We start from the raw sequence: 27,755 nt of genomic DNA on the forward strand, positions 1-27,755 counted from the left end.
ATGGAACACTAAACATTGATGTAGAGTCCTTCTGCGTAACACCAAACCTCACCTGTTTGAATGAAGCGCAGCAGGAGGAAGCCGTGCAGCAGTCAGTGTGAGGGAGGAGGATGCTGCAGGAGGCAGCACGGGTTTGACTCTTTGCTCCGTCTCGTTTCAAGATGCCTTCAACATCACCAAACCATCCTGGTAATTTAAGTGTTGTTTCCAGAACCAGTTCATCGTTAATAGATGTTGAATTTGTTTTGATGCCTTTATAAATTATTGTGATATTACTGAACAACATGTGTGATGGGAGGTTTTTTAACCCTTCTTTCCAGTGTATCACTACTGCCCCCAGGACAGGTCGCTCAACAACAGCCATGCCAAGAGACTGACCTTGGGAGGCAGTAAGCTGTGCCATTGTCCTCTGCTTCTCCCAGGGAAGGAGCTGGACTCCCTGAACTACACTGGGACTGAACAAAAGCACATCCCAACTCTCCTGCTCCTGGCCGCAGCCCTTTAGTGCCTCCAGGGACCAGCATTGACTGGCATGAAAAGCAAACCCAGGGGGTAAATAAAGCTATATTTAACAAGTCTCAGCTCCTGATTCAGCATGCTGCACAGCTCAGCACTGCTGGGGCACCTGCTGCTCCGTGTCCTGCCACACCAACAGCAGTGCAGGATTCCAGGTACCAGATGTACCAAAACTCCCCACCATCATCTCCCCCGTTCCTCCTACCCAAATCCTCTCTGCTGCTGCTCCCTAAACCCAACACTAAGTGCAGACAAACTCTGGAATGTGAATTTATTTGGCAGTCCAGGGGCAGGAATGTGTTGAACAGGACTGTTGGGGATAACCAGAGAGAAGCCCCTAGGGGCAAACTGCGAGGTGGGACTACACAGTCACTCCATTATTCTGCTCCACTCAGGAAAAACAATAGTAGTGAAGGCAAAGCTAATTAAAAGAAACTCATGCTCTTAGTATGGTCCTCCTGCTGATTTCCCACTTGCAGATGTAAGACATGACTGACAGACCCACTGTTGCAATAGGTAACAAAAAGCAGCTGGGGTTGAAGTCTCTGCACACTGTGAGCACACACACAACTTCTTGAAGCCCTGGTCAGAGCAGCCTGGGCCTCCTGCTCCACCAGGACACATGGTTCACACAGAGAAATCAGGAGGTACTTTCGTAGCTATAAAGAGATTTATTTGGGGGTGGGACTCTGCACTACTCGAAGCCAGGCTCTAAGCTGGCTCTCGGGATCTAGGGCGCACTCTTCTTTGGACAATAAAGTTCAAGTCACACTCACTGCCCTATTCTTCAAAAGGAATGATGATGATGATGACAAAAGAACCACTATGACCTAAACGCGTTAGTTTCAGCTGAGGCCGTCTTCCATCAGAAACCATAGGATCTGATACACCACAGTCCTCCCTGGGGCTGGTCGGGAGTAGCTCAGTGCTCTGTATAACTGGAACTGCTGGGTTTGGTTTTGTATCAAAAAAGCAGAACAAAAAGAAGAGAGTTGAGCTGCAGCTCTCACCCGCTGCAGCGGCGGCGGCTCCGCTCGCCCAGAGTCTGCCTCTTCCCTTGGGAAACATGGAATACAAAATGAACCCCCAGCCCAACACATCCCCAGTGCCACGCTGGTTCAGAGGAGACGTTCCTCCTGAGGGCTGGGGCTGGGGGTCACTCCTTGGTGTCCTGCTCCTCTCCCTCCTGGGCACCGTCCTCGCTGGTCTCCTTCTCCTCTTTGCTGCGCTTGTTCTTTTTGTGCTTGTGGCGCCGGTGACTCTCGCCCTCCTCGCTCTCGTGTTGCTTCCTGGGGTGGGAAGAAAGGGGAGAGGGAGGTCGCAGCAGAGCCTGCAGTGGCCAGAGACACCCACACTGACTGCTGCTGTAATGTAGAACTGGAGATACGAGAGGTGCCCAGGGCATTGCGGTGCCACTGCAAGGGTTACGTGGCTGGAGTGAGGGCAGGTGATGCAAACACTGGAGCTGGGTGCTCTACACCACACAGGGTGGGCAGCACAGGCAGGCTGCTGCCAAGATTCAGTCTGGGGTGGTTTTTATAAGGAGCTTCTGTGTCCTTCCAGCTCCTGAGGGAGCTCAAACAACTCTGGCACATTTAAAGCTTCAATGTGAAGCACTGAGACTGCTGAGAGAAAGAAGAGTCCTAAACTGAGGTGTTTGAAACTTCTGCTCCTCTGAACATCTTGGGGAATCCCAACTGGTTTGTGTTGGAAGGGACCTTAAAGCTCATCCAGATCCAACCCCTGCCACGGGCAGGGTCACCTTCCACTAGAGCTGCTTGCTCCAAGCCCCTCTGTCCAACCTGGCCTTGAACACTGCCAGGGATGGGGCAGCCACAGCTTCTCTGGGCACCCTGTGCCAGCGCCTCAGCACCCTCCCAGGGAAGAGCTTCTGCCTAAGAGCTCATCTCAGTCTCCCCTCTGGCAGGTTAAAGCCATTCCCCTTGGCCTGTCCCTACAGGCCCTTGTCCAAAGCCCCTCTCCAGGTTTCCTGCAGCCCCTTTAGGCACTGGAGCTGCTCTAAGGTCTCCCCTTCAGGAGCCTTCTTGTCCCCAGGCTGACCCAGCCCAGCTCTCTCAGCCTGGCTCCAGAGCAGAGCTGCTCCAGCCCCTGCAGCGTCTCCGTGGCCTCCTCTGGACTTGCTAAATCCCTGGACTAGAGGCAAGAGAAGGGTCAATGCAGGTAGATAGAGGTTTCCTAATGGGAAGTAGATCCTGTGTCTACCTCTGCTTACTCATAAATGACCTGGCACTTCACTGTCTTCATGCTTTAGAACTCCTCTGTTCCTCACGCAGAGCTGCTGCCTGACAACATCCCCACACTGAGATCAGCCTCCAGCTCCCCTCAGGAAGCAGGAAGTGGGAGCTCTGGTTTTGCTCACTCTGGTTCTTGGCACCTCCTGAGAGAAGATTTTCTGCTGCTTGCCTCTCACAGATGCGTTGTTTCTCCTCACAGCCTGCAAACCACGTGAGCTCTCCTGAGCTGACCATGGCATGGAGGGGCAGGATGAAAACGCAGCACAGAGTACAGGAAAAGCAGATAAATGTATCACAGGGTAAGTGACCACAGGACAGACGGTGCCGCACGAGTGGGGACACCATCAGGTGTAGACCAGTTCTTGTCACAGCTGGAATACCAGTTCAGCAGCAGACACGTAACTGGCGGAGCCACTGTAGCCCTGCCTGGAAAGCTCCTGCCTGAAGTGATTTTCTGCCTTGTTTAATGAATGGCTTCAGAGCCATTAAAGGGAAGAAAAAAGTACCACAAAAGGCTGGTGCCTCTCCCCAGCACATCCTCAGCCACCAGTGGACAGTGGTTTATGCCTGAGCAATGAAACTGTCCTTTAATATTGGAACAAGTGTCAGGGATTTCCTTCAGGCAAACTGCAACAAAACCCTTTCATCTTCCTGCCAGTGCCTTCCCCAGGCTCAGATCTCAAAGCACTTCAAGCAGGGATCCAATACACACTCCAAGTGGCCATAAACAAATATTCATCCATTTGCTGTAGCTACAAATGCTTCCCATCTTATCCCTTTGAACAAGACAGGGAGCATCTGTGTGTGGTCTGAGGAGCCCAGGCAGTCGCCTCACTCCCACCTTAGGCAGTGGCCCAGTCCTGTAAATGGAGCTCTCGAGCAGATTCTGACCCCACTTTGTGAGCTCCATCCTGCTCATGCAGTCAGGTATCTAAGCTCGACTTCAGTTCTGAGTGGAGGAAGTGGAGAAATAACCCTTCAAGCTATTGGCTTGTTAGTCTGGTATCAGCTCAGCTTCCACTTGTTTTCTATTCAACTTTGATCATGGGCCTGGCCTTTCTTCCCATCCCTTTGTTTCCAGCCCTTCAGCAATCAATCCTTTCTTGAAATCTTATTCATCTCCTTCAGGGTGAGAGCAGCCTTTTACCTCCAGCCATTATGTAGGAGTTTTTCTGATACCCATTTCAAAACAAGGGTAATTACCTACAGAGCTGACAGAATTTCATCTAGAAGGAAGTAAGCTGAAGCACAAAAAACCAAAGAGCAAGTCAGCTCAAGTCATCACCAGGATGTAAACTGACACAACAGCAGCATCGCCATAGGCCAGGGGCCAGGCCTGCTACTTTGCTAGAACAACACTCACAGGAAGAGCACCTGGAGCAAATACATTCACTCAAGGAAAGCTGGGATTTTAGGACATCCTGCTCTGCCCAAGTGATCTTTGTCCAGGTCATCACTATTGGAAGCACTGGGCACAGAGCTCTGACAGTGCAGAGCTCAGCCTCCTGCTCCAAGAGGACACTTCAGATTCCAGGCTGAAGCAAGCTCTTCTTTTCTGCACAAGAACACATTGACACCTACAGCTGATGCTTCTGTTACGGTTCCACATTTACTTTGTGTGTACTCTCTTAACAGCAGGCACTACGCTGCTCTGATGTGATGCTCAGCACAGGTTAACCTCTCCTCTGCCCACCAGTGCTGCAATTCTGCTGGCAGTGACTCAACACCCTGCCAGCTGCCTTAGTGAAGCACCAAGGACCCCTCTCCCTGTACAGACAGCCCTGCCACCTGCCCAAGAGCACTTCCTCCTGCCTGGGCACCACGTCTCAGGAAGCCAGCGAGACGCAGGGTGACAGATCACCCGAGATCCCCAAGCTTCCTGCCCGCAGCCCCGGCGTGCTCCCGTCAGCAGCACAGTCCAACCCTAAGCCAAGTTCTTACCGTCTCGAGGACTTATGCTTGCTGCTCTCGTCCTTGTCGCGGTGCCGGCGCTCCCGGTGCCGGTCCTCCCGCTCCCTGCTGCGGTCTCGGCTCCGCCGGTAGTCGCGCTCAAAGTCGTAGCTGCGCTCCCGGCTGTAGTAGCGGTACCGCTCGTCGTCGCTTGGGGAGAGAGGGGAGAAGTGAGGTGGGGAACAGAGCCCTCCTGCAGCTGAGCATCAGGAGCCGTGTCCCCAGCACTGCAGAGCCCACCCTCACCAACTACCGTCACCGCTCACTCCTGTCACCTCTTACTCCATCGAGAGGCTGAGGTGTTCGTGAGGCTCCTGAATAAACCTGTGATAATGATTATCTGCTGCTGCTGCTGATCGAATCCAAGCTGCAGTCCCAGCCCTGCCTCTAACCACAGTGAAGTAACGTTCCCCATCTGCCTATTACACAGCTCTTAAGCCCCAACAATAACTATTATCACAGCTTTTCCCCAGCCTCTCAAGGCAAAGGGTTTACAAAATCTCTCCTCTGGATTTGCCAAGAGGGTACCTCAGCAGCACCTGGCCAATCCCTCAGGCATTCTGCCCTCACAATCCTCCTGGAATACTCCCAAGACCTCCAGCTACCTTGCTCCAAACCAACAGCAAGATGCTCTTCTTCCCACCCTGCCTCCCCTGGTGCTGGATTTTACCTCACAACACTGCTGTCCCAGATAACCTGCAGCTCTTTTGTGTCAAAGGGATGATTTTCTTCCCCATGAGTTCAAAAACTTCAATTGTGAGTGCAGCTGACATGATCTTTCTGCCTGTATCTGCTCAAAGCACCTCACTTGTTCAATCCACATACACAGGGGCATGATGTACCCTAAACTCAGGTTTACACTCACTACACCTCACAGTCCCTATTCAGCTTCTGAAAGCCAAAATCTAAAGGGTTAAGTCCCACTACAGGAAGCAACATTCAGACTCTGAGAGAAAGGAAGCAGACTCCCTAACGCTCCTGGAAACAAAGAAATTCCAATATCATCATCCAAGAGTGCTCCAAAGGACTCTGGGGAGGATGGCTGCTCACCCTGCCCTGGCAGGCATGAGCTAAGAGGTCAGCGTGCTGGAAACCACCCAGCAATGCTAACAATGTGCTCAGGGGTGCTCATCACAGGGGGAGCCTGTGCAGGAAGTGTGGGGCTCGGAGCAATTCAAACTGCAGTAGGTTTGTCTCCTGTCCTGTTCTGTTCTCCCCCTTCCACGCACAAGTTTGTGAGTTAAAACAAACGGGCTTTAGGTGAAGGTTGTCCTATTTGCTCACCCCCGGGGCTGAGAAGCTCCAGGCAGGCAGCACCCCTCTGCTAGGAATGCACATTCTGATCATGTTTTGAATGACTACAGGTATTCCTGAGCCTGAGGCCTGCAAAACACTGACTCTGCCTGTGACAGAACAGGAAAGTGATGGGTTTAGAAAGCACCTTTTCAGGGTACCCTTCACTTTAGCTTCTCCAGATCAACACTGGGAGGCTGAAAGCCAGCAGGGTGGCTGTCTCCAGCACTGCTTGCAGAAAGGCCTGGGTGAAGATTCAGGTTTCACAGCTCACTCCTGGGGGATGGCACTCCTTGCCCTGAAAGCCTCTCTAGGAGAGCCCAGCAAAGCCCGGGTGCCTTGTCCTTTCATTGACAGGTACACTTAGGAGACAAGAAGCAGCAGCTTCTATGGCCGATGGTTCACACTGAGCTGTGAAACACCCAGTGCACAGAGAAGGGCTATTTCATTTACTGGCCTCACATTACAGGTGGGGTAGCAAGTGTAACTGGTTCTGCTGGATTCAAACAAAAACAGCCACAGGAAATCAGCCAGGGCCACCGGCTCCCAGTTTGTCCTGTGGTTATTGATCCAACATATCGCTTCCCAACTTAACCTGCTACAGCCATAACCCCATCCCTTGACCAAGCACCGTGTGCTTGAGGGCAAGGCCAGAGCTCCCTGCCGGGACCTGTGAGGAGAAGCTGCTGGATTACAGCACTCACTTGTTGTATTCACTCGTGGTCGGGGTGCGGTCTCGGTCTCTCTCCCGTTCCCGTTCCCTTTCCCGTTCTCGCTCCCGCTCCCTCTCGCGCCTTGAGCCTGAGTATTCCCAATGGCTGCTGCTGGAACTGCTTGTGCCCTTGTCCACCGTTGTCACCCAGGGCGTGTGGGATGTGGAGATGGGTGGGTAGCTGATGAAACCTGAATCTGCACCAAGAGAGCAGAATCCTTATTTCAGCATCCTCCCTATCCCTCCCATTCCAGAGACACCCTCTGGAGATACAGCTGAATCCAAGGAGACAACAACCCAGCTCCCTCTTGTCCTCACTCCCCTTTTACTTCCAGCAGTTTACCCAGGATGTGTGAACACCCATTCCCTGAGGAAGATACAAGCAAGACCTGCAAAACCTCCTCAGCCCCTTACCCTGCACATTCCTGCAAGGGCTGTGCGCTCCCCTAGCTCCTGCCCAACAGAGTCCTGCTACAGAGGACACGCTATAAAGTCTCCATGGAGGAGAGCTTAAATCCAGCCCTCCCAGACATCCTGGCTTGGCAGCAGAGGTGCCTCTCCCACTGCTGAGCCGGCCGATTCCGTCACCCTTGGCTCTGGGCCATCCTTGCAAGGCCTCACTTCTCACCCGGCACCTTCTTGCCTGAGGGGGCACCTGGGGAGGGCTGGGACACCATCTGCTAATGGAGGATGAAGCCAGATGAGCCCACAGCCACCAGCACTGGTGCAAAGGAGACAGCCTGGTGCTGCCTGTGACTCCTCAGCACAGTGAGGAGGTGCTGCTCCAAGCGGTGGTCACTAAGGAAGTGGGAGAGAGCATGGGCATTCCCGACAGCGCTGCAACAGGGGAGGAAATCTGCTGGAATTCTGGCACTGCCTCTTCCATTACAAAAGGTGACAGAAGCCTGCCTGTGCCTGCAGACAAGGAAGAGGATACAGAGGGGGAGGAGGGCATTCAAAGCTCAGAGAGGAGATGCAGAGGTGATGGCTGTGCTTGTGGTGAGGGAAGAGGCAGAGAGCGTGAGCAAGTACCTGTGCAAACAAGCACAAGAGCACATTGCTGAGGCACATGGGGAAGCTCTTCTTGTATCTACAATGAAGAGTGATCCGAGGCTCAGCACTCAACCACAAAACTGCATTCAGCATTGCTGCAGAGCATGCAGCTTTCCAAACTCTTCATGCTGTGGTCACACTCAGGGTGTGCTTCTGGTGAGGGGGATAGTCTGGGGCACAAGTCCTAAGGTTAAAGCATCCATGATGTCCACCAGCTTAAGACAAGCCTGAACTACCAAACACCAGAGAACAGAGGTATTTTCAGTGCTCACCTGCAGAGTTGTAGCCAAACGGAGGTGGCTGCCTGTTGTTGTAGCTGGCTGGCTGGCTTTGGAGAGAGAAAAAGATGTGAGTAACTAACACCAGTGACCCACTGCAGGTGTGTCTGTGCTGCAAGTGTACCCCATGTTTTCCTGAAGGTCTGTGGGACACCCTCAGGGGAAACCCACGGTGTCATTTTGCACTGCAACCATTAAAAATACAGAGGTGCAGCTGCTTTGCCACAGCTTCTAACTCAATTGCTTGATGGGCTTTACCCATCCCTTGTCAATCAGGCAGCCCTTCAGCAAATAACGGTGCTTACAAGGTACCTGAGGAATCTTCAGGGAGAACATCTACCAACCACTCTGCGCTAGACCTAAGCTCACACCTAGATTTTATTGCTTCCTTTCCATGTCACGAGCATGACAAATGAAGGTGAACGCACAGAGGATTCGCTACGGACTCTGCTCTCACCTCTGCCCCAATCCAAGACCCGACTGAGAATCCCCAGGCCTGATTTTAGACCTGCCCACCTCCCTTTCTCCCTATGGAGGAGCTGTGCCCATGGCTCAGCCCAGGTGTGGTCTTACCCATCCAAGGTTGGAATGAGGAGAGCTGGTGGTGGTGCCAGAGGAGGTGGGAACAACCCTAGACAGAGAAGCAGAAGTCATCACAGAGACCTCGGAGCTTGCCATGAGGAACAAGAGACCTCATTGCCAGTTACAGTTAAAAGCAGTTTAAAGCACCCTTTTACTCTAAACAAAGCTTTTTGAAGTGAAATAGTTTTCCTTCAGGGTTGTATCGCCTACCAACATTAAAACCCTACAGCTATGTTGGCTCTGTGGGGGTATGGAGAGAAAAGTAAAAGAAGAACTACCCTCTGTTTTGGCTTACTCATCTTAAGCACAAGATTCATGAAAGAGTAAAGATTAACCCTGACAGCCCTGGGCAAGACAGAGACTTCTGGTTCTTGGGATGGAGACACTGCAACTACAGCAGGAGTTTTATTGCTCCATTGGCTAAAATGGGTAGCTTTGTCTCTCACAAGGCAAGTAACAGAGTTCACCTGGGTTGGGCTGGTTTTGAAGAAAGCCAATTTTCTGAACACACACACACACACACTCACAGACCCTGAGAAGACACAGCCCCAGTGATGTAGAGGTGTCTGCAAGGGCTGGCACTTTAAAAACAGGCCCAATATCGCACACATGAAGAGCTGTTCATCACAAGGCAGCACAATTAAGCATAAGCTTATGAAGGCCACTTCCAGAAGTGGCTTAAGCCTTGGAAGCCCAAGTCCTCAACCTTGGGCAGTCTGGAAGTGAGAAGCATTTGCTGACTGCTCCTAAACTTCTAAAACTTGTACCTGTCACTATAAGCAACCATCACTTCTATAGGCAGTTACCAAAGCCAGCAAGAACAGACCAACCAACCACCCACTGGCCTGACTTTGCATAAGAATTCCTCTGTTTATTATTAAACAAGAAAAGAAGAGGAAATTGTGCTGCTACAAAGGACAGGAGCCATTTACTGAGGGCAGTCACTGAAGCCAGAAGCTCCAGGTTCTTTTTCAAGTCAATGGAGCCTGAGCTAGCACTGTCAATGAAACCATGTCAACGAAATTCATCACCTCTTACTGTGAACACTAAAATGGGTCAGGAGAACCCCTTCCTACAAGGGTCTCACTGCAAAAAGAAGTGACCTCTAGCCCAGTTACAGCTGGAAACAAGGTGGGGGACATGTCTCACTCTTAGATGCTTCAGTTTTTCCCCTCCTTTTCCCAAGATCTTCCGATAAAATGCAATGCCTGAAGCATTTCTAACCCATCTGCTCACCAAGCATAAGCACTTCAAAGTGCTACTGTTAGAACACCTAATTCTAATGGAGGTGGATCATCCTCATAACCATAATTAGCAGGTATCCTCCCTCAACTCCCTTTCCAAGCCCTCACCTCAAGTGGAAGTTCCCTGCCACAGCCTGGTCATTCTGTCCACCTCACCCCTCCCAAACAACTTTACTCTAAATGCACTTGACTAGCAACATCTAGACCAGTTTGCATCCAGTTTCACTACAACACAGTTCCTCTAAATCCAATCTTACTATGAGCAGGTTCCTTCTAGTACAGCAATGAAAACCAGCTCTGCAATGTCACTGTACACTGAGAGGAGTCTGGAAAGTGATGTTTTAACAAACAGGAATTTTCTGAGGGACAGCACAGCCCGTGTAGGTTTTCCATATTTCCATTTGGGAAGCCCAGGGCAGAACAGGAATACAAAAGCATGGACACAAAAGCTGTGAATCAAGTCCAACGTGTCTGACACACAGTGAGGACGAGCACAGCAGGTCCAAAGTGCTTTGGGTGCAGACCTTTTTCAAATACATGAATCAAGTAAGAAGGGAGACTGAGATGAGCTCTTAGGCAGAAGTTCTTCTGTGTGAGGGTGCTGAGGCGCTGGCACAGGGTGCCCAGAGAAGCTGTGGCTGCCCCATCCCTGGCAGTGTTCAAGGCCAGGTTGGACGAGGCTTGGAGCAAGCTGCTCTAGTGGAAGGTGTCCCTGCCTGTGGCAGGAGGCTGGAACTGGGTGAGCTTTAAGGTCCCTTCGAGCCCAAACCATTCTCTGGTTCTATGATAAGCACACAGTACACTAAGGCAGTGCCCTGACAACATATCCAACAGTCACCATCAGCCGTGGATTTTCAGATCTATGGCATCTGCTCAGAACCATCACTCCGAAGGTGTGCTACACAAACAGCTAAATTTGTTTTCCCGGGAGTAGGCAAAACTTCCAGTTGAAAGAAATTACAGCCAGAGGAAACTCAGTTTGACAGCAGCTCTGAATTAGTGGGGACCTTTACTTATGCACAAGACTGGCTGTTACATTTCTCTATTCGTATTCACCATCTCTGCTGCACAGCAGGGAGCAAAGGCTTTGATGGAAATAACATTTATTCTGCTCAGTCTCACGCTCCAAATTCCTCCACAAAAGCACCAATCTGTCACTCAAACTTTTGCTGCGCAAATGTCATAACAAGAACTAAACCATTTCAGATCTCAGTAAGTGGCTTCAGTGCCATCTGAAGTTCTCCATTTCGCTTTCTAGATTGGTCTTCAGAGACACACTGAGCAAGTGTTAAGAAGTCCTACAGATCATTATTTAGTTACAGAATACAAGATAAGCTGCTCAAGTTCAATTCTGCACTGGAGTTTATTAGCCTTAAACTAACTGTGCTCTAAAATGAGTCTTGGTGTCATCCCAGCTCATGTTTCTTAATCTAATGCTCAGAGCCATCTAGGTGCTCAACATCACTGCTGTTATCAAGAGCAAATCAGCACCTACCTGGAATAGGCCCCGGCGGTGGAAGACCTATGGAAACAAAGAAGCAAAACCAATGAGAACCGCAGGTAAAGCATGTCATCACTCTCCCTCAAACTAAACTTAAAAGCACTCTTTGGAATAAAATTCACTTATCTGAGCAAACAGACCAGCAGAAAAAAGGGTGCTATTAAGCAGTAATTAGCCATTAGCTGCCACTTTTTAAGTATTTAAAGGCAAATGTTAAGATAGGTTGACAGAGACACTGAACAAAGACTGGACAGGTCTAAGGACCTGTTACTTGACTGCTCAACTGTCCTATAGCATTTAACAATTAACCCTTTGCTTTGCTCCAAGCCTGGGATGCAGCCTCAGACTGCCGTATGAACATGTACCTGGAGGATGCAGGGGAGGTGGAACAGAAGTAACTGGTGGAGGAGGGTGGAGGAAGTGTGGTGGAGGTGGCCCAGCCAGTGGAGGAGGTGGTGGGCCTGCTGGTGGTGCAAACGGCTGCTGCTGAGGCGGCTGTTGGGGCTGTGATGGCTGCTGGGGCTGCTGGGGGGGTTGTGGCTTACTCCCGTGGTCTCCAAGCACCTGAGAAGGCAAAGGAATGAGCAGAGAGCGTTTAATCTTGCTCCTAGCTAGGACCTTGCTGTGCTGGCATAAAGAGAGTGTACCACCAAAACCAGCAGCACTGTGATAACCTGGGAAGACCAGGCTGTGCTATACCCAGCAGATAACATCTTTGGGGAGGAAGAAAGGTTGATCAAGGCAATCAACATGCTTAGTAAGGGATCTTCTCCTACACAGAACAGCAGAGACTAGAGTCTAGGTCAACACACAACTGTGCAAAAGACAGCTGACAGGTATGAATGCCTTTCGTTCAGAGGAACTGCCACTGATACAGGCTTCGGATTGAGAGCTGCCTTATTTGAGGGTTTTATCCCTCCTGAGGGCAGCAAGAACCATTGAATCACAGAATGGTTTGGGTGAGGCCAAATTCTGCTCTACACTGGAAGTCAGCCGAAGTCTGGATTCACATCTGTCTGACGAAAGGTCACACATGGAATGATCAATACACAGAGATACCAGAATGACCTGGAACGGGTATCCCTGCTTGCAAGTGGGAAGAACAACAACCTTTTCCCAGCAAATTCTCTCTTAAGCAAACTCTTTTTAGAGCCATTGCTGGCAAAATTCAGACAACTGACTATGAAACAGACACAAATCCACTGTAAAAACAAAACCAGGAATCGTGTCTAGACAGGGGAGAAGTTCCACATGTGGAGCTTTTGGTGAGTTAGGAGTGGTAGGAGGAAGGTGGTTAAGAGAAGTGGCAGGAGGAAGGTGGTTAAGAGGAGTAGCAGGAGGAAGGTGGTTAAGAGAAGAGTTTTCAATACATGGTCCTCAAATGATATACATAGCATCTTCCTACCTAGAAGCCAACCAGAACATTCTGGTCATACACTGGACATGCAAGATCAGAACTGAGTCCAGTTTTAAACCCCAGGTTTTTATTTCTTACAAAGGACAATATCCAGTAACACAGGCCCACCCTAAGTCTGAAGCATGGGCTGCATCTAATGGTGCTTAGCCCATCAGTCTTAGTTACTTCAAAGTCAAAAGAAACACAAGCCCCAAGCAGAAGTTGTCCATTGCAGAACTGAAGATTCCAACCCAACAGTGAAAGGGAGTAATCCATATAAGAGCCTCCCAGCTATGCACCCCAAGAAATAATCTGGGAGAGCTGATGGGAAAAGGAATTACCATGGGCTGGGAAAAGGAATTACTCTGGCATTACCATTCAGACAGGCAGGTGAGTCTTAAAGGACAATCCCTAGCTCCTAGTAAGATAAAGCTTTTAACATGAAGTTAATTCAACCTGCATGCATATGCCATGATATGGTTCATATACTACCTCCTGCTTTGCAGACGGCAACAGCAACAAGGGAGGTCAGGCACACACAGACATTTGCTCAGTGTTGACTAGAAGTGCAATAAAGCCAAGACATTTACCTGGATTGGGTTTTCCTCAGAGGCATGTTTATCACGGCGCCTTCCTTCTACTCTCCTGATTGTGCCAGCCTGGCCACCGATCACATCAATCGTCCCACCCAGCTTCCTGGTACAAAGCAGATGCATCTTTTTAGGCTCAAGGGCATTAGAAGGAGCAATTTTCCCTACTATTGGACACATTCATCTCCTACTTTCTTTTCCACCAGCGAAAAATGTGCAAAAGGAGCATTCAAATTGCACAAGTCCTTGTTCACTCTTAGGGGAAGAACATTTTTGTAGGAGCTCTTTGTAAGATCATCACAAGTTTCTGAGAGAGAGGAGCACCTGCACCTTAAGTTTAAATATCCTTCATCCTATATTTATTTGATTTGTCCAAGTACAACCTTAAGGCATTTTCCTGTAGTCAGGATAGAAAAATATCAGCACTTTTCCAAGTTAGCAGAATTTTTTGTATCACTAAGAAATTCAGCCAAAGTGGATATAAGAATTCTGGCTGGTTGGAGAGAGGGAATTTTCTCACTGAAATCTACTCACTTTGAGGGAAAAAACCCCGAATCAAACAACTCATTGCTAATCTCATGGTTCTGATTCTGCTGTGGTTTACAAAGATAATTGACCTGATCCTGACCAAAAGGTCTGCCACAGGAGCAGAATCTTGTTTGTCAGTACTTTTAAAACCAGACTGCAAGTTAAAATGACAGAAACATTGTACAGTTACAACAGCAACAGCTTGCTCTGCAGTGGTCTTTTCCAAAACTTCATGATATATATGTAACAGCTATAAAGAAATGTGACTGATTTTATGGCACTGTGAAGGGGGAAGAAATGCCAAAGTGCTTAGATGCAGAAACTAAGTACAGATTTAAAGCTTATACTTGAAACATAGAGTTGTTTTCCTTCTCAGTCAAACTGGGACGTTGGAATACAAAATCATTTCCGCCAGACAGGTGTGCAAAAGATGTAATGTGAATAAAGCAACAGATGTAATGAAAATAAAGCAATAGCAACACCCAGACCTACTAAAGCTTTGCCTCTTCTGGTTTCACACAGCTTTGTTTTAACAAAGCTTTTGATAAAACCCTACCAACCTCACCAGGTCAAAGAGGCTTCCCAGCAGAGGCTGCCAGTCAAGTGACCCAAATTGTTTTGCTTTGTCCAGCCTTGTGGCTCCTCTCTCTCATTGGAGAACATAACTAATCAGCATGCACCAAGCAGCATAGCACACAGGTTAGAAACCAATAGCTCCTCTCAACAGCTGCCAAACACGTAATCCACTTCCACTTAAGGAGGCAAAGATTAACACTGTGGGAGTAAGAATAAGCCAAGTAAGCACAAGCAGCAGCAACGTGAGCCCTCAAAGCTGAGGGACTTCCCTTGGCTTTTTGACTCCCAGAGATGTCCCTTCAGATGGGAAACAGGTTTCCCTCCCTGTGCAGCAGTACACTGAGGATATCAGCAAGAAGAAGTAAATGGGTAGGTAGGAGCTGTACAACCATCAGGAGAGCACTGCTCAAGACCATAGTTAATGAGTGACCGCTGTAGCTTCCTGTAGAGTTTAAAAGCTTGGTTCAGGCTTGAAGAAATTCAGATATGGCCCAGGTAGATCCCAGCTACCCCTATGAAGAGCATAGTGCACCCAGGCTTTAGGTCTGCACCATTTCTTACCTATTAGGAGGAGGCCCAGCCTTCATGCGTCCTCCCACCAGAGCCAAGAAGTCTGTTTTGAATTCTGTTTTGATGATGTTGTTTTCTACTTCTTTTTCAGCATTTCCTGTTCTTCCTTGCTGAACCTGTGGAAGGCAATAGGTAACACAGGTTTAATGCCCCTACTTTCAACTAAATGTAGCATCAGAGATTAATCTACAGCAAAAGAAAAGGGCTCCCCCAGGGAATAATTACAGGGCTCTTGCGAACAAGCAGCCCATTCTGCAGTCAAGGTTGCAGATATTGCTGTAACCTGGCTGACCACTCCAGCCTCAGCCTGCTGTCCACTGTCTCCCATTGTAAGTCCAAAAGTTTAATAAGCTCACAGCCCTTTCCATTTAGTCCTTAATTCAAAACTGGAAACAGTAATATTCACTGTATGGAACAGCAAGTATGAACTCTTTGGCTGAAGTTCTGATTAACAGCTGCTGGACACCTGCTGGACTCCTGCAAAGGTTGATGGCCAAAGCAGTCCTCAAACACAAAAGGCTGCCACATACCCACAACAAGTAAAACAGTCATGGATGCCCAGCATCCCTCTCTACGCTTCCCACATCCACATCTGTCTTCCAACCAAACACCCCTATAGCAGGGTAGCCCCAAAGTCAACTGGAAATTCACTCAAGTCTTGCTCCTGCAGTGGTTCAAACCTGCCAAGCAGATGGAACTATTTGTTCCATAGAGAAAAGATTTTTAGCAGAGAGATTTCAACTTTAAAGATATATTTTTGTATTTCTCATCAATGAAAAGGAACACAGAACAGTTGAGGTATTTTCTGTTCTTACACTCTCATCTCTGTGATTACAATAAAAAGCCCCAGTTTTATTGTAGCCATATGCAGGAGTAACATGTCACCTACCGTGATCTTGTTTTCAGTGCTGATGGGAGGAGCAGGATCCAGTCCAAGCTGAAGCCGCCGCTGCTTTTCACAATATGCTTTCCATGTTTCTTCATTGAATCCATAATTAAAGTAATCAGAAAGATCAGCACCTGGCAAAGGGAGCAGAGGTTAACACAGAGACTCCAGTAGAGCTACATTGTCAAATTGTCCTTCAGCTGCTTAAATTAAGCATTAAGAAAACAGAAATCTTCCAGAGAGAAGAGCTTACTCTCTGCTTCATCCTGTTAGAAAGCCTCTGTGTGCCACAGTGGAGATGGCTGCATCTGTCAGTGGGAGGGGGAACACAGCCTGAACAGCGGCAGGACCATCTGGGAGACACAACACAGCACCTCTACATGCTAGTTAACAGCGACGACGCTTGCAACAACTTATCCACCAACTGGATTTTTTAAGATTGGTTTCTTGCAATTGTTCAAAGAATTGAGTGCTGGGGAAAGCACAGGAATGATGGTTCCAGCCACCACCACCAAAATGGGATGGTGCCACAGAACCTTTTCTTGGTAGAGCTAAGTCAACAAGTTCTGCTCCTGACTGTCACTGCCTGTGCTATTTTGAGAAGAGATTCTGGGACCCACCCGTGTCGTGCTATTTTGAGAAGATTCTAGGACTCACCCATGTCATGACACAGGGCTGAAATGGAAGTTTTTTATGGATACCTCTCAGACTACAGAATTATAGAGCAGTCAGGATCCTGCCTCTAGCATCCCAGCACTGTTATCTTACTCCTTCTAAGATTGTTGTCTTCCCTTGACAGTCCTCTGTGAAATGTGCCAATTCAGCAGGAGCGCTTCTGAGTAAGAGAGGTGGCCACAAACTGCTTGCCAGGAAAACACTGATGCAGAGGAAAAAATATAGCTGCAGTTCCCCCTGTAAGGCACATCTTACAACAAGAAGCATTACAACGCATCTCCTAACCCTGCTCAGATGTCCCTCAGACATCCCCCTCACAGAGGTATTCCCAGACAGACCAATCCTAAACCAAGGAGCTGTTAGGTAACGGCTAAGCAAAATGCTTTGCCCATGCTGAGCCTGGATCCGTACAGTGAGGTTTAAGTTTATATTCTAGGCAGGCTACTCTTCCTGTTGTACCACCCAAACATGCAAATTGCACGAACACAGACTCAGCAATGTGACATTTACATATCTATTTTATCAGCCTATATTTCAACCCTGTACCAGTTCTTCCACACTTCTTCCTCTCCTCACTTTAAAGAGATACCAACTTACTGAACAATTAACTATGAAGGATATAAACCTGAAAGGCTGTTGAATAACAAGCTACTTACCATCAAAAGTAAACTTACAAGCCATACACCTCTGCAGACATGTTCCCTCTATTTGGACTTACATTGTTTTAAGGCTAGCTGCCTTCAGTTTGGTCCAGGGATGTCAGCATGACCATAATCATTTCCTTCCTTCATCTCTGAAGTTCCCATCATTATTTTCCCTCTAACTTAGTTTCTTCCTAGCCCCCTCTTTCTCACTTCACTCTCCATGGGAAATCCCCTGCAGAAGAAAGGCTACATTTCCTATTATGTCTGTAGTAGCCAATAATCACCAGAGTGCTTCACTGCTGGTCTGATACCATGATATGTCAATGCAATTATTAGCACTGTTTCACACTCCGATGCCCTTCATTTCAGGTAGTCAACAGATACCAAAACCACACCACAGCCTTACAAAAGCACTACTTAGTTAGCATAGCAATATTTCTGAATGACAAATAAAGAACAGGGGTTGGTTTGAAGAATTATTTCTGCAAAGGGGCAAGTGGAATTTTAGTTTCAGTTAACATTTTAGCATAGCGCATTTTCGGAGTAGCACAGGAAAAATCTGGATCTCTTCGGTTCCTTCATTTACTTTTGTACCAAATTCAAATGACAACCAGAAGCTTACTTGTAACACCCTACAGCTGTCATGCAAGAGTCACTTCTGAGGAGGTATCTCCCTAACACTAATCAGGAAGACAAAAGAGACCCTGTACATATTAAAACCCACTGTGCAAAGCACTATTTGTCTGGACACAGTCTAAATAATACTGCCCAGAAGAAGTAAGTGGGAACTGCTCACTCACTCCTACGCACCTGGGGGCAGAATCTGGGAAGAATTAGGCAATGCCACTTTTCCAAAAGAAAAGTCCTAGCCTTTCATGTCAGAGCAGCACTTCCCTTCCTTTTATTCAACTGTTTGCAGCAGCAGAATTCAACACAGACAGACACCTTTCCTATCATGACAGGTGCTCACTGAGCTTGGCCATAGTGAGACAGAATAACCAAGGTACTGCACATGAAAAGGAGACCACACATCACCAACAGTCAAATCCTGATCCTACTCAATTGACTTTTAGGCCCAACAAATGTTATCCTATCGCTATCAGTGCAATGTTTGCTGGAAGAAGGGAATTAATAAAACAGAACATTACAAAAAATAGTTCTTCCCTTTAGGGAAGTTAAATTAATAGAGCAAATAAAAACAATTTTCAGTAGAAGCATGGCTGGCTCAGTCAGTAAATGTCACTGATAGCCTCGACAGGCACCAGAGGCTAAGCAATGGTCATTGCTACAATTTCTTTATTTCCCGGCAGCAATAAATGGACAACAATTACATGTGAAATTCAACAGAGACCACTAAAACTGTAGAAAATATTTACCAACAGAAACTGTGAAGCCCCACCTGGTTTCCTCCATGGTTTGTCTTCAAATGAATCTAAATCCACTTCGATAACAGGCAATCCATTTATGTTCCCTGCAGCATCTAAGTCAATACCTTTGGGCTGCAACTTGGCTTTGGAAAGAGAGAGAAACTGTTACTATTTTTAATGCAATGCCTTTAATCCACTCATTTGTTGAGTAAATTATTCCAGTCAAAAATAAAGCACTACTGTGAATTCATTGCTGGCTTCATAGCACGGAGGTAACCACAAGCAACTCTTTAATAACAATTACTTCAGTCACTTTATAAATAAAGAGCCAGGGTGTACAGCACTTGCAGCTGAGCAGCAGGGAAATAATTCAACCCAAATTGGTCCTACAGACAAATGCAGTGAATTATTAGAGCATCAAATGCACCAAATTTATCCCAAATGAAAATAAATTATTTTTCTCTTCCCAAGATTTTCTCCTAACAACAGACTTTTTCAGGATCAGTCTGAAATGGATCCTGTACTAACTAGAGTCAGTAGAAATGTCTTAGGTACACAATCTTCAAGGGGAATTAGTTCTTATTTTCTCAATCAGAAGGTAAGTCATTTGCACGAAGAAATTAATGGAAGGCAGTACGTGAAGCCCATGGAAGGCCAGTCTGACATATGAGAAAGGATGGAATCCAAGTCTTGATATACAGGATCAACTTGAACAAATGGTGGGGAAGATTTCATTTGCAGGATTACATAGAGCTGATACTGAAGGCCAGAGTCTGTTTCTTTTAGTATCTTGCACTGCAAGTACCTCCATATACTGACCACAGAGTTAAAGCTCTCCAGGCCATTTAGAATGTTTGGCTCCAGTGCAACAATATAGTTCAGAAGCATTCTGTCTTTCTACTATAAAAGTAATAATCAATGTATTTTTTTTCTAGTTTAAATAGAATTCCAATCAGCCTGTTCAGTGATTAAATCACTGTAATTAAAGTAATTAAATCATTCCAGTGCTCCCTCCACCCTCAGACTGTCCCAGAAGTGCTTATCTTTAGGAAAAGCACTTACTATTGCTAATTTAAATAAGATGCACTAATTCTATACCCTTCCAAACAGAGACCAAGACTTGCAGCTGCTCCAGCTGTCAGTGCCAGATAAGTGAAATATTGGAAGAGGTGAAGGATAAAAACAAGAGCAATACCTGAAGCAGATGCTCCATAGCCTCTACCCGTTTTTAAGTTTAGATTCATAGGAGTTCCCCTATACGGAAAAGAATCACTACATTGGTATTTGAATTGCTTGTTTTCATACAAAGTATATTCGAGCCCTAACAACCTTCAGAAGACACTTAGTTCACTTGGGTTTAACATGCGTTTAGTACTAAGTCTCAACACGTTAAAAGTGAAATTTATTTTCCACTTAAGTTTCTCTAAGCCTACAGAAACCAGCAAATATATTTACTGATGGACCAGAAAACACAAGAGGATTGTCTTGAACGTGAAACGGAAAGATTATTTCTAAGAGTTGCAGTTTCCATTCTGTCCAGGAATGTACTTAGTGTTTAAGTGAACAGCACGGAAATCACAGCTGCACACAGATCACAGAATGAGGAGAGAAAGACAGAGGCAGCAGATTTCAAAAGGGATGTCTGCAAAATCTAGTGAGCTGTTAAGAGATGGAGCACTGCTATTGACAGCAACCTATCAGGCTGAAACCACTGCTCCAAGAGAAGGAAATTATCACTAAAGTGGAAAAGTGAGACTATGCTGCAAAGCACATGTAAGCCATTCCCTCAAGAGGAAGGCTGCTAGCAGCAAGCAAAAGTGCTGTCCTATTATTTTTATTCAATGCAAGTGAGGTAGAGTTTTAAGTCAGTGACATAATTTTACTGGTTCACAAATCCAGCCTCACCATTTCTGAAGTATGAAAAATCAGACAGCTGAAAACCAGTAACCTCACAGCTTATGCAAATTCTTATCAAGGCAGATTCGGGTTCTTGACCTTTTCACAGAGGAGGAGTTAATTGCAACATCCCACTTGTGATTTCGCCCAATAAAGCATAGTAATTTTTCAGTTAATTTTCCAACAGCAGACCCACAAATTATCATTCCTATTTTACAGCTGGATTCTCCAGCCAGCAATTGCAGGACAGAGCTGTCCACCAGATTCTAACCCCATTCTGTTGTCTTAGCAGTTACTCACATATATCCCTGGAGACAGATCAGGTCTCATCCCCACTTTCAATCCCAATCAATACACTAGAGCTACCTCAGATCAAACCCCAACACCATTATCAGCCACACGTACATGTATGATGGTGCTCCTGTTTTAATATTGCCAATAGTAACCTTCACGTCATCATCATCACTGTCACTATCGCTGTCATCTTCTTCATCTTCACCACTTGGAAGGGCCTAGCAACAATGAAAGCATACAGAAGCTCATCAAAACAGAATACTGATCAATTCCCTGGGACAGTAAAACAAATCTTGCAAAGCTCCTATGACGAAGGTCCCTTAGAAAGAATGATTCTGACATAAAGACATAAATTTCTATTGCACTCTGAGGTTATACAAAGTTGTCTCTGGAGGCAAAACCCAAAGAAAGAGCCAGTGGAAGAGCAAGCCTCTTCCTATCCTTTCAACTCAGAGCCACTAGAATGCATTTTGAAAGGTCTGAGCCTGAATCAAAACTGATTCCCAGCACTTTGGGCTTTCTATCCCAGTGTTTCCCATATTTACTGACCCTCAAGAAGTCATACTGAATATTGAGCTGAAGGTAAAATCATATTCTGCTTTTCCTGCCAGCCTGCAGCACCTCATCTGCCTCTTCAGTGGACACAAGCAGTACTTGGATGAGGGTTCACTGCCCACTACATAAAGTAGGCTGAGAAGAGAAGCTTGTTGCCGTAGTTAGCATTGGGAACTATCAGTGCACTCCTACAGTACAAATGTAATGTATTAGGCAGTACCAACATCTTTACACTTACATCATTCTATCCACGGGCATTAAGAAGCACAAAAATAACTGTGTCTACCACTTGCAGTGGAACACTTACATGCTGTGAGATCTCTCGGTCTTCATTGCTGACAGGCCGGTTCTCCTGAGGAGCATCTTGCAATGGATGGGAAGACTCTGTGTGTCTGGTAAACGTGACAGATAGGAGAAAGTACGTAAGACCAATCTAGAGTTTCACCTACAAACATTTCTAAAGCATTCATCCAGATGACTTTCATATAATGACTTTATTCATGTAGTGTGTTTATTCTGCTGGCAGCCAGCTCAACTGTATGACAAAAAAATTAATCATCCTTGCTTGGCTTTGCGTTTTGTTGAAAAGAATCAGTTTAGTGCTTCCCAAAAGCCTGAAAAACAGCATGGGCTGCCTAGCCAAACACCACTTTGTGGCTAATACAGAAGTAGCAGCTGGAATAGCTTTCAGCTTTGGTTTGGCACAATCATAGAATGGTTTGGATTGGAAGAGACCTTGAAGCTCATCAAGTTCAACCTCCCTGCCATGGGCAGGGACACCCTCCACTAGATCACGTTGCTCCAAGCCCCGTCCAATCTGGCCTTGGGAACATAATAAGCAAAACTTCACCTTGTCCTTAATGATGCTAATAACTGTACATATATTTACTAAGCAGCAAAGGCATCTGTCCTGTAGAAATTAAGGAAAAAGCGGTTTTAGTGTTCTACAAATAGCTTACATTAATGAGTAGTTACGTTTCAAAGAAGACAGGTAATTATCCACCCAATCTTCCCACTCATTACAAATTAGTCCTAATGCAACAATGGTCAGGTTGAGATTTACCTCCAATTAAAGTCTGTATAAATGTTAACACTGCTTATTGCATTAGCCAAGCAAGAAAGTCAAACTGGTATTCCAGAAACGAGTATGCCATGTTAAAACACTGAAACACAAAGAGGCATCATTTTTCTCTAATGTCATAAGTAAAACCTAGCAGAACTTCAATATAATTCCAGCTTTTCCAAAGAGACCATCAGAACAGCCCACGCCCAGGAAACCCAATGCCCCACCGGCACTTTCTGGAGACATTGCTATTGATTTAAAAACCCTATGTCACCTACTAAACATACAGAAGATTATCTTCAAAAAGAAACATATGTAACTCCTAACAGAATCTGAACACTGTTCAGACTAAAGCCATTTCAGAGGTGGCAGGGAAGGAGACACCAAACAAGTAAGCAGAAAGATCACACTGGTGTAACTCAGAAAGCAGTTACTGAGCATAAAAAGAACAAACAGTGTGAGCATTTACTGAAGCGCCCCTATTAGAAAAGCCCCATGTATAAAGAAATACAACAATCAAGCAAGGATCAGAAACAATGGGTGAAGGTTGGGCAGCTAACCAAGGAAGCACAGGTCCCAATGTCCCCAAGTTCCTGAGGTGATACCTGAAGACACACTAAGTTATTAACAGGAGCCAAGGTGTCTAAGGGAAAACCATCCTCTAAAAGTATTCCAAAGCTGCAGACATAAGCTATTACACAGGGGTCAGAAGATGTAGCACTGGAGAAAACTTCCCAGGTGGCTCCAAAACCCTTTGCATTTTGTTTGCCAAATCCAAGCAACCCATAACATTGACCTCCTCAACCCCAGGAATTTTCTTTAGAATCCCAGATGACTGAATTAAGGCAGAGTGACAAGAATTACCTTCAAGTCACATGAAGTATCTGTGGGTGTACATTAAAATGCATGAACTGGAGTTCAAATAAACATTTGCTAAGTCTTTCCCTAACCTGTTTGCTTCCCAGGAATGAGCAATCTGACACATCCACAGCCATCAGCTGCATGAAAAAAATGTCACAGCTATTTCATTTCCCCAGAACACCAACTTAACCCTGTACGCTGCTGACATAACAGCATCCTGCACAGGCTGCCCGTATTTAATGCATCCTTTAGGCTAAGGAATGTCAACGGAGAGAGACAAATACTCCAGGCACGCCAGCAACGTATCTCTGGAGCTGCAGCCATGGACAATATAGCAAACAAAGAGTCATTTTTCTTAAAACACTCCACAGCTCTTCATTTAGGAAGATTCTCATGCAACAAAGAAGGGGAAAAAAGAGAGAGAGAAAGAAAAAGAGCACTGGCACAAGCCCTAACAGTTTTTCTTCACCCATCTTGCAGTTACTGGATATTCAATTTTTAATCCTGCTGATAAAGTAAAATTACATGCAGATAAAAGTGACAGCAATAGATCTATGCAAGCTAGCAGTAAATTTCTAAGCTAAAAGTCATTCCTTCTCACAAAGCCCATTTGATGTTTTAGGTACCAATTTACTGTGTTTTTTGGTTTAGATACTTACACCAGAAGTAGGACATTATCCGTTACAACCTCAGAAATTCCAGATACTGAATTCAAAATGACCTTAAATGACAATAAACAAACTGAACTTTTGAAGGTGCTGCGCACACAGAGATCCAGTGAAGACCAAGTCCTCTAAAAGCCATGTTACATTTAAAAATTGGAACGTTATATTCCTGCTGAGATAAAACTCTGCTGATGCAAAACACAGTTACAGCTATAGGGGAGTCCTGATCAACAACAAACAGCACTTTTCATATACAAAAAGCAAAATGGATCACTGAGTTCCCAATGCCTTGATCTGGAAGCCTGACCCAAACCACTTAGTTCATAGATCCCATGTGGTGATTTGGTTGTGACAGGATTTTAACCTGGCTGAAGCATTTTAGCTTTGCCAAGCTAAAGCACAAGCCACAGTTTTACCAATGCCAGGCCAGCACAAAGGCCAAACCTCAAGGCACCATTTTTCCCAGAGAATGTAACTGGAAATCAGATCTGATTTAAAACTAACAGGGGAGAGGGAGAAAAGGGGGTTAAAAGTCAGTTTTAAGTCAAATCCAGTTAACCTTCTAAATCCATAAATGCTGTGCCAGCCCAGGCTTGGCAGCTGGGGGTGACCCCATGGGGTAAGAAACAACGAGGCTGCAGCTTCTGGCAACAGCATCAGTGTAAAGCATTCCCGAAGCTATGCTTAAACATGGCTTGATCTTCTCTGCAGCAAGGATCATTATAATGCATAAACAGCCTCCAGACTCACCCAGAAATTGGTCCATCTTCTTGCTTACCAGTGGTGTCATCTGCAAAAACAATAATGATAATAAAAAATAAACTGATTCAAGTGAAAGAAAAAAGCTAAATTTAAGCACGAAATGCATCACAGCAACAGAAATACCTAGTAGTGCCAAGGCACTATAACCCCAATGTTCTCTTTTCAACAAAGTTCAACTAGAAATGGAGCAACTAAAAACCCATGACAAAACCAACAACCAGAACCTACTGCAGAAGTGAAGTACCACACCACTGACACACAATGAAACTCAAAATACACATCCACAGTCTCAGAGCAGAAGGAATAAAGGCAAACATCACGTAAGGGACATCTGAGAAGGTCTTTATATAGCCATTTAACATGCCAGGGAAGAAACGTCAAAGCAGCCAGTTGGAAAGTCTATGAGGGGACAAAGACGTGTAAAATCAGTCCTACGCTTCTCCCTAGGCACACACACACGCATACACGAGCCCAGGGTAGCCCGAGGGTTCACCTGCATCAACCGGGCTAACAGCGTTTGGACGGTGAGGAAACCGCGCTTGTAACAAAGCGCCCCATCAACCTCTTTGCATCGCAGTGTTGTTAAAAGGACATTACCCCTCCCTCCCCCTCCAAAACCGCAGCCAACAACCCAGGGTAGCTCCGGCCCCGCACACAGGCCAGGTGGGGCCGAGGCGGCTCCCGAGGCGGGGCCGGGCGCTTCGCGTTACCCCCCCCCCCCCACCCCCCCCCGGGCCGGGGCGCGGCCTGGCTGCGCGGCCGGGGGCGGCAGTACCTACCGCCGTAGAGCCAGTGCTCCTCGTCCTCCTCCGCCTCCAGCGGCGCCGCGCCCGGCACGGCGCCAGCCGCCGGCGGCTCCAGCTCGGTGGCCATGGCTGCGGGGCTGAGGGGAGCGGGGCGCCCGCAGCAGCAGGAGGAGGAGGAGGAGAAGCGGCGGCGGCCGCCGGGGCCCCGCTAGGCTCCCGCCGGGGCCTGAGGCGAGGCGCGCATCCGCTGCGGGGAGGTCCGCAGCCACCGGGCCGGCCGAGGACTTGGCTAGCGCGGCGCCATTGCTCTTTCTTTGGTCCTGAGGGCGGGAGAGGTGTGGGGGGGGACGGGACGGAGGCGAGACCCCCCTGGCGCGGGAGCGGAGGCCGCCGCCGGGCCTTAGCGCCGCCCGCCCCGCCGCTACAAAAGGCGCCGAGCACCGGGCCCTGGGCGACGGCCCCGGCGCAGGCGGCGGCGCATGCGCAGGCTCAAGGCGCATGCGCCGAGGGGAGCGGCGGCGCCCGAGGGGCGCGGGAAGGGCGGGAACGCGGCTCCCCTCAGCAGGACGCGCCATGGGGACCGCCAACTGCGCTGGGCAAGGCGGAGCGGAGCGGGAACACGGTGACCTCCCCATGGCTGCACCAGGCGCTGCTCGGCTGAAAAGGCAGGTTTCCATCTCCCGATCAAACTGAGCCTTGTCCCCAGAGCCCAGCCAGCGGCACGGCTGGGATTCACCGTCACCACCACTAGATGGGTCAGTCTTTCATCCTTACCCCATAAATCCGACAAGATCCGCAGCCACAGCGCGTAAAGGACTCGACACACACCTCAGGCTCGAGCAAGAGCCTGCTTCCTGCAGAGCCAAGCCCCTGCACTTCACAACAGCACCATCGGGAAGTGTGGATGTCACACTTAGACTTCACAACGAATCTGGTACCACTGAGACTCCAGAGAGCTTCAGCTACTGAAATCAGCCCAACGCGGAGAGCAGAGGAGCACAAAGAGCCATTGTGGCTCATGGACATATCCTGGTAGGAGCTCCCCGAAGGGCACAAGGAATCCAGCACAATTCCCAAAGAGGTTTTAGGAAGTACCTGTAGGCAAATACTGCTGTTTGTGTTCATTTCACAAGTCCCAACAGCTGCTCTGTCAATACAACAGTATTCACAAAAGAGCTGGTGATGCTACCAGAATTGAGTACTTTTGGTTTTGTTTTTTTGGGGGGGATTTACACATCCCATTTCTGTCCTTCCAGCTCCAAAGTGAATTTCACACTTTACACTCTGAAGATGTAGCACCTTAACTCTGCAACTCAAAGCCATCTGGTAGCTTCTGCTTTAGAGCAGCTGTACCAGTGACTTACCCTCTCAAAGCCATTAATGCCATCAGTAGTAAATGGAAACTTGGAGCAATGTGATTTTCAGCACTACTCTATGCTACTGAAAATTACGAAGACCCATAAAGCAAGTTACCTTTTCAGTGCACTCAAAAAAACCTGTATCAAAGTTACCTCTGAAACATCACTCCTCTGCCGTTCAAGTGTGGCTGTGATCCACTCCTCCTCAGTGCCCTCTGCTTTCTGCTCCCAGGGGAAAGAAGCGCTGAACAAATGCTCTCTGAAGCAACTGGAATAGGAATTGGACAGCTGAGATCCCCTGGTTATACACTACTGATGATTTGAGATTAATTTAAAAAGAGGTGGAAGACTGCACTCATATGAAGAGCCTCAGCAGTGGCAAACAACAGGTTTTACAACAGTTGGGGTTTTGTGCTACATGGTCCCAAACCAGCACTTGAACTTTACAAACACTTGAGAATTATCTAGAAAAAAGTGAAACCCAATAGGAATTACATTAGTTTTGAAAGGAATTCAATTGCACTTGGGTCAAAACAGCAGTTAGGACAATTAGCTTCTTAGTTTTCAATTTACAACTTTGGACTTCATCTCAGATTAAGATGTGCACTGTCCTTCTATGGCCATGGATTTCACTATCTAATAGAATGTCATTTTAAGGTGAAAATAAATTAGTCTTTGATATAGGATTATATGTGTTGTAATATAATTAATACATACATACCTAATTCAGGTATGTAGGAAACTAGTGTGGAATTCAGCTCATGAGCTGCCCTGTGCTACTGAGCTGTACCATATCCCTGTCGTTCTCCCAGCCATCCCCATTATCTGGGCACTCTGAGTCATTTTATACATGCAGCCTTAGGGCTCTTTTTACAGAAAATCCTAATAGACCATATTCTGCAAGTCCAGCTTCGAAGTACATATTCTGCAAGTACAGCT

The 27,755-nt window shown here is 47.1% G+C and overlaps 1 protein-coding gene and 1 long non-coding RNA gene across 2 annotated transcripts; one reads left to right on the top strand and one right to left on the bottom strand.

The window, feature by feature from the left end:
• LOC134174849 (uncharacterized) lies at positions 1 to 1,287 on the top strand. The gene is made up of 2 exons (XR_009968810.1): positions 1 to 671; positions 1,033 to 1,287. It is a non-coding gene; the product is annotated as an uncharacterized LOC134174849 (long non-coding RNA).
• Positions 1,168 to 25,919, bottom strand: LOC134174844 (pre-mRNA 3'-end-processing factor FIP1-like). Its single transcript, XM_062640137.1, has 16 exons — positions 25,492 to 25,919; positions 24,701 to 24,740; positions 21,669 to 21,753; positions 20,918 to 21,024; positions 19,812 to 19,870; positions 18,649 to 18,759; positions 15,934 to 16,064; positions 15,036 to 15,160; positions 13,371 to 13,476; positions 11,750 to 11,948; positions 11,379 to 11,405; positions 8,631 to 8,688; positions 8,052 to 8,107; positions 6,719 to 6,923; positions 4,713 to 4,871; positions 1,168 to 1,805 (listed from the first exon to the last, which is right to left on the bottom strand). Exons 1-16 carry the CDS (start codon positions 25,583 to 25,585, stop codon positions 1,673 to 1,675), a joined length of 1,695 nt encoding a protein of 564 aa, XP_062496121.1. The 5' UTR covers positions 25,586 to 25,919; the 3' UTR covers positions 1,168 to 1,672.
• Between the last annotated feature and the right edge of the window lie 1,836 nt (positions 25,920 to 27,755).

The sequence above is a fragment of the Pezoporus occidentalis genome, unplaced genomic scaffold, assembly GCF_034315485.1.
Source record: "Pezoporus occidentalis ecotype Australia unplaced genomic scaffold, CSIRO_AGI_Poc_V1 ctg63, whole genome shotgun sequence".
In the NCBI taxonomy this organism is placed as follows: domain Eukaryota; kingdom Metazoa; phylum Chordata; class Aves; order Psittaciformes; family Psittacidae; genus Pezoporus; species Pezoporus occidentalis.

Coding starts and splice junctions, on each gene's coding strand:
- LOC134174844 (XM_062640137.1), bottom strand. CDS start 25,585: ATGGCCACCGAGCTGGAGCCGCCGGCGGCTGGCGCCGTGCCGGGCGCG. Junction 21,754..24,700: donor GAAGATGGACCAATTTCTGG/GTGAGTCTGGAG, acceptor CACGTTTACCAG/ACACACAGAGTCTTCCCATC. Junction 18,760..19,811: donor CTATGGAGCATCTGCTTCAG/GTATTGCTCTTG, acceptor CTCTTTCCAAAG/CCAAGTTGCAGCCCAAAGGT.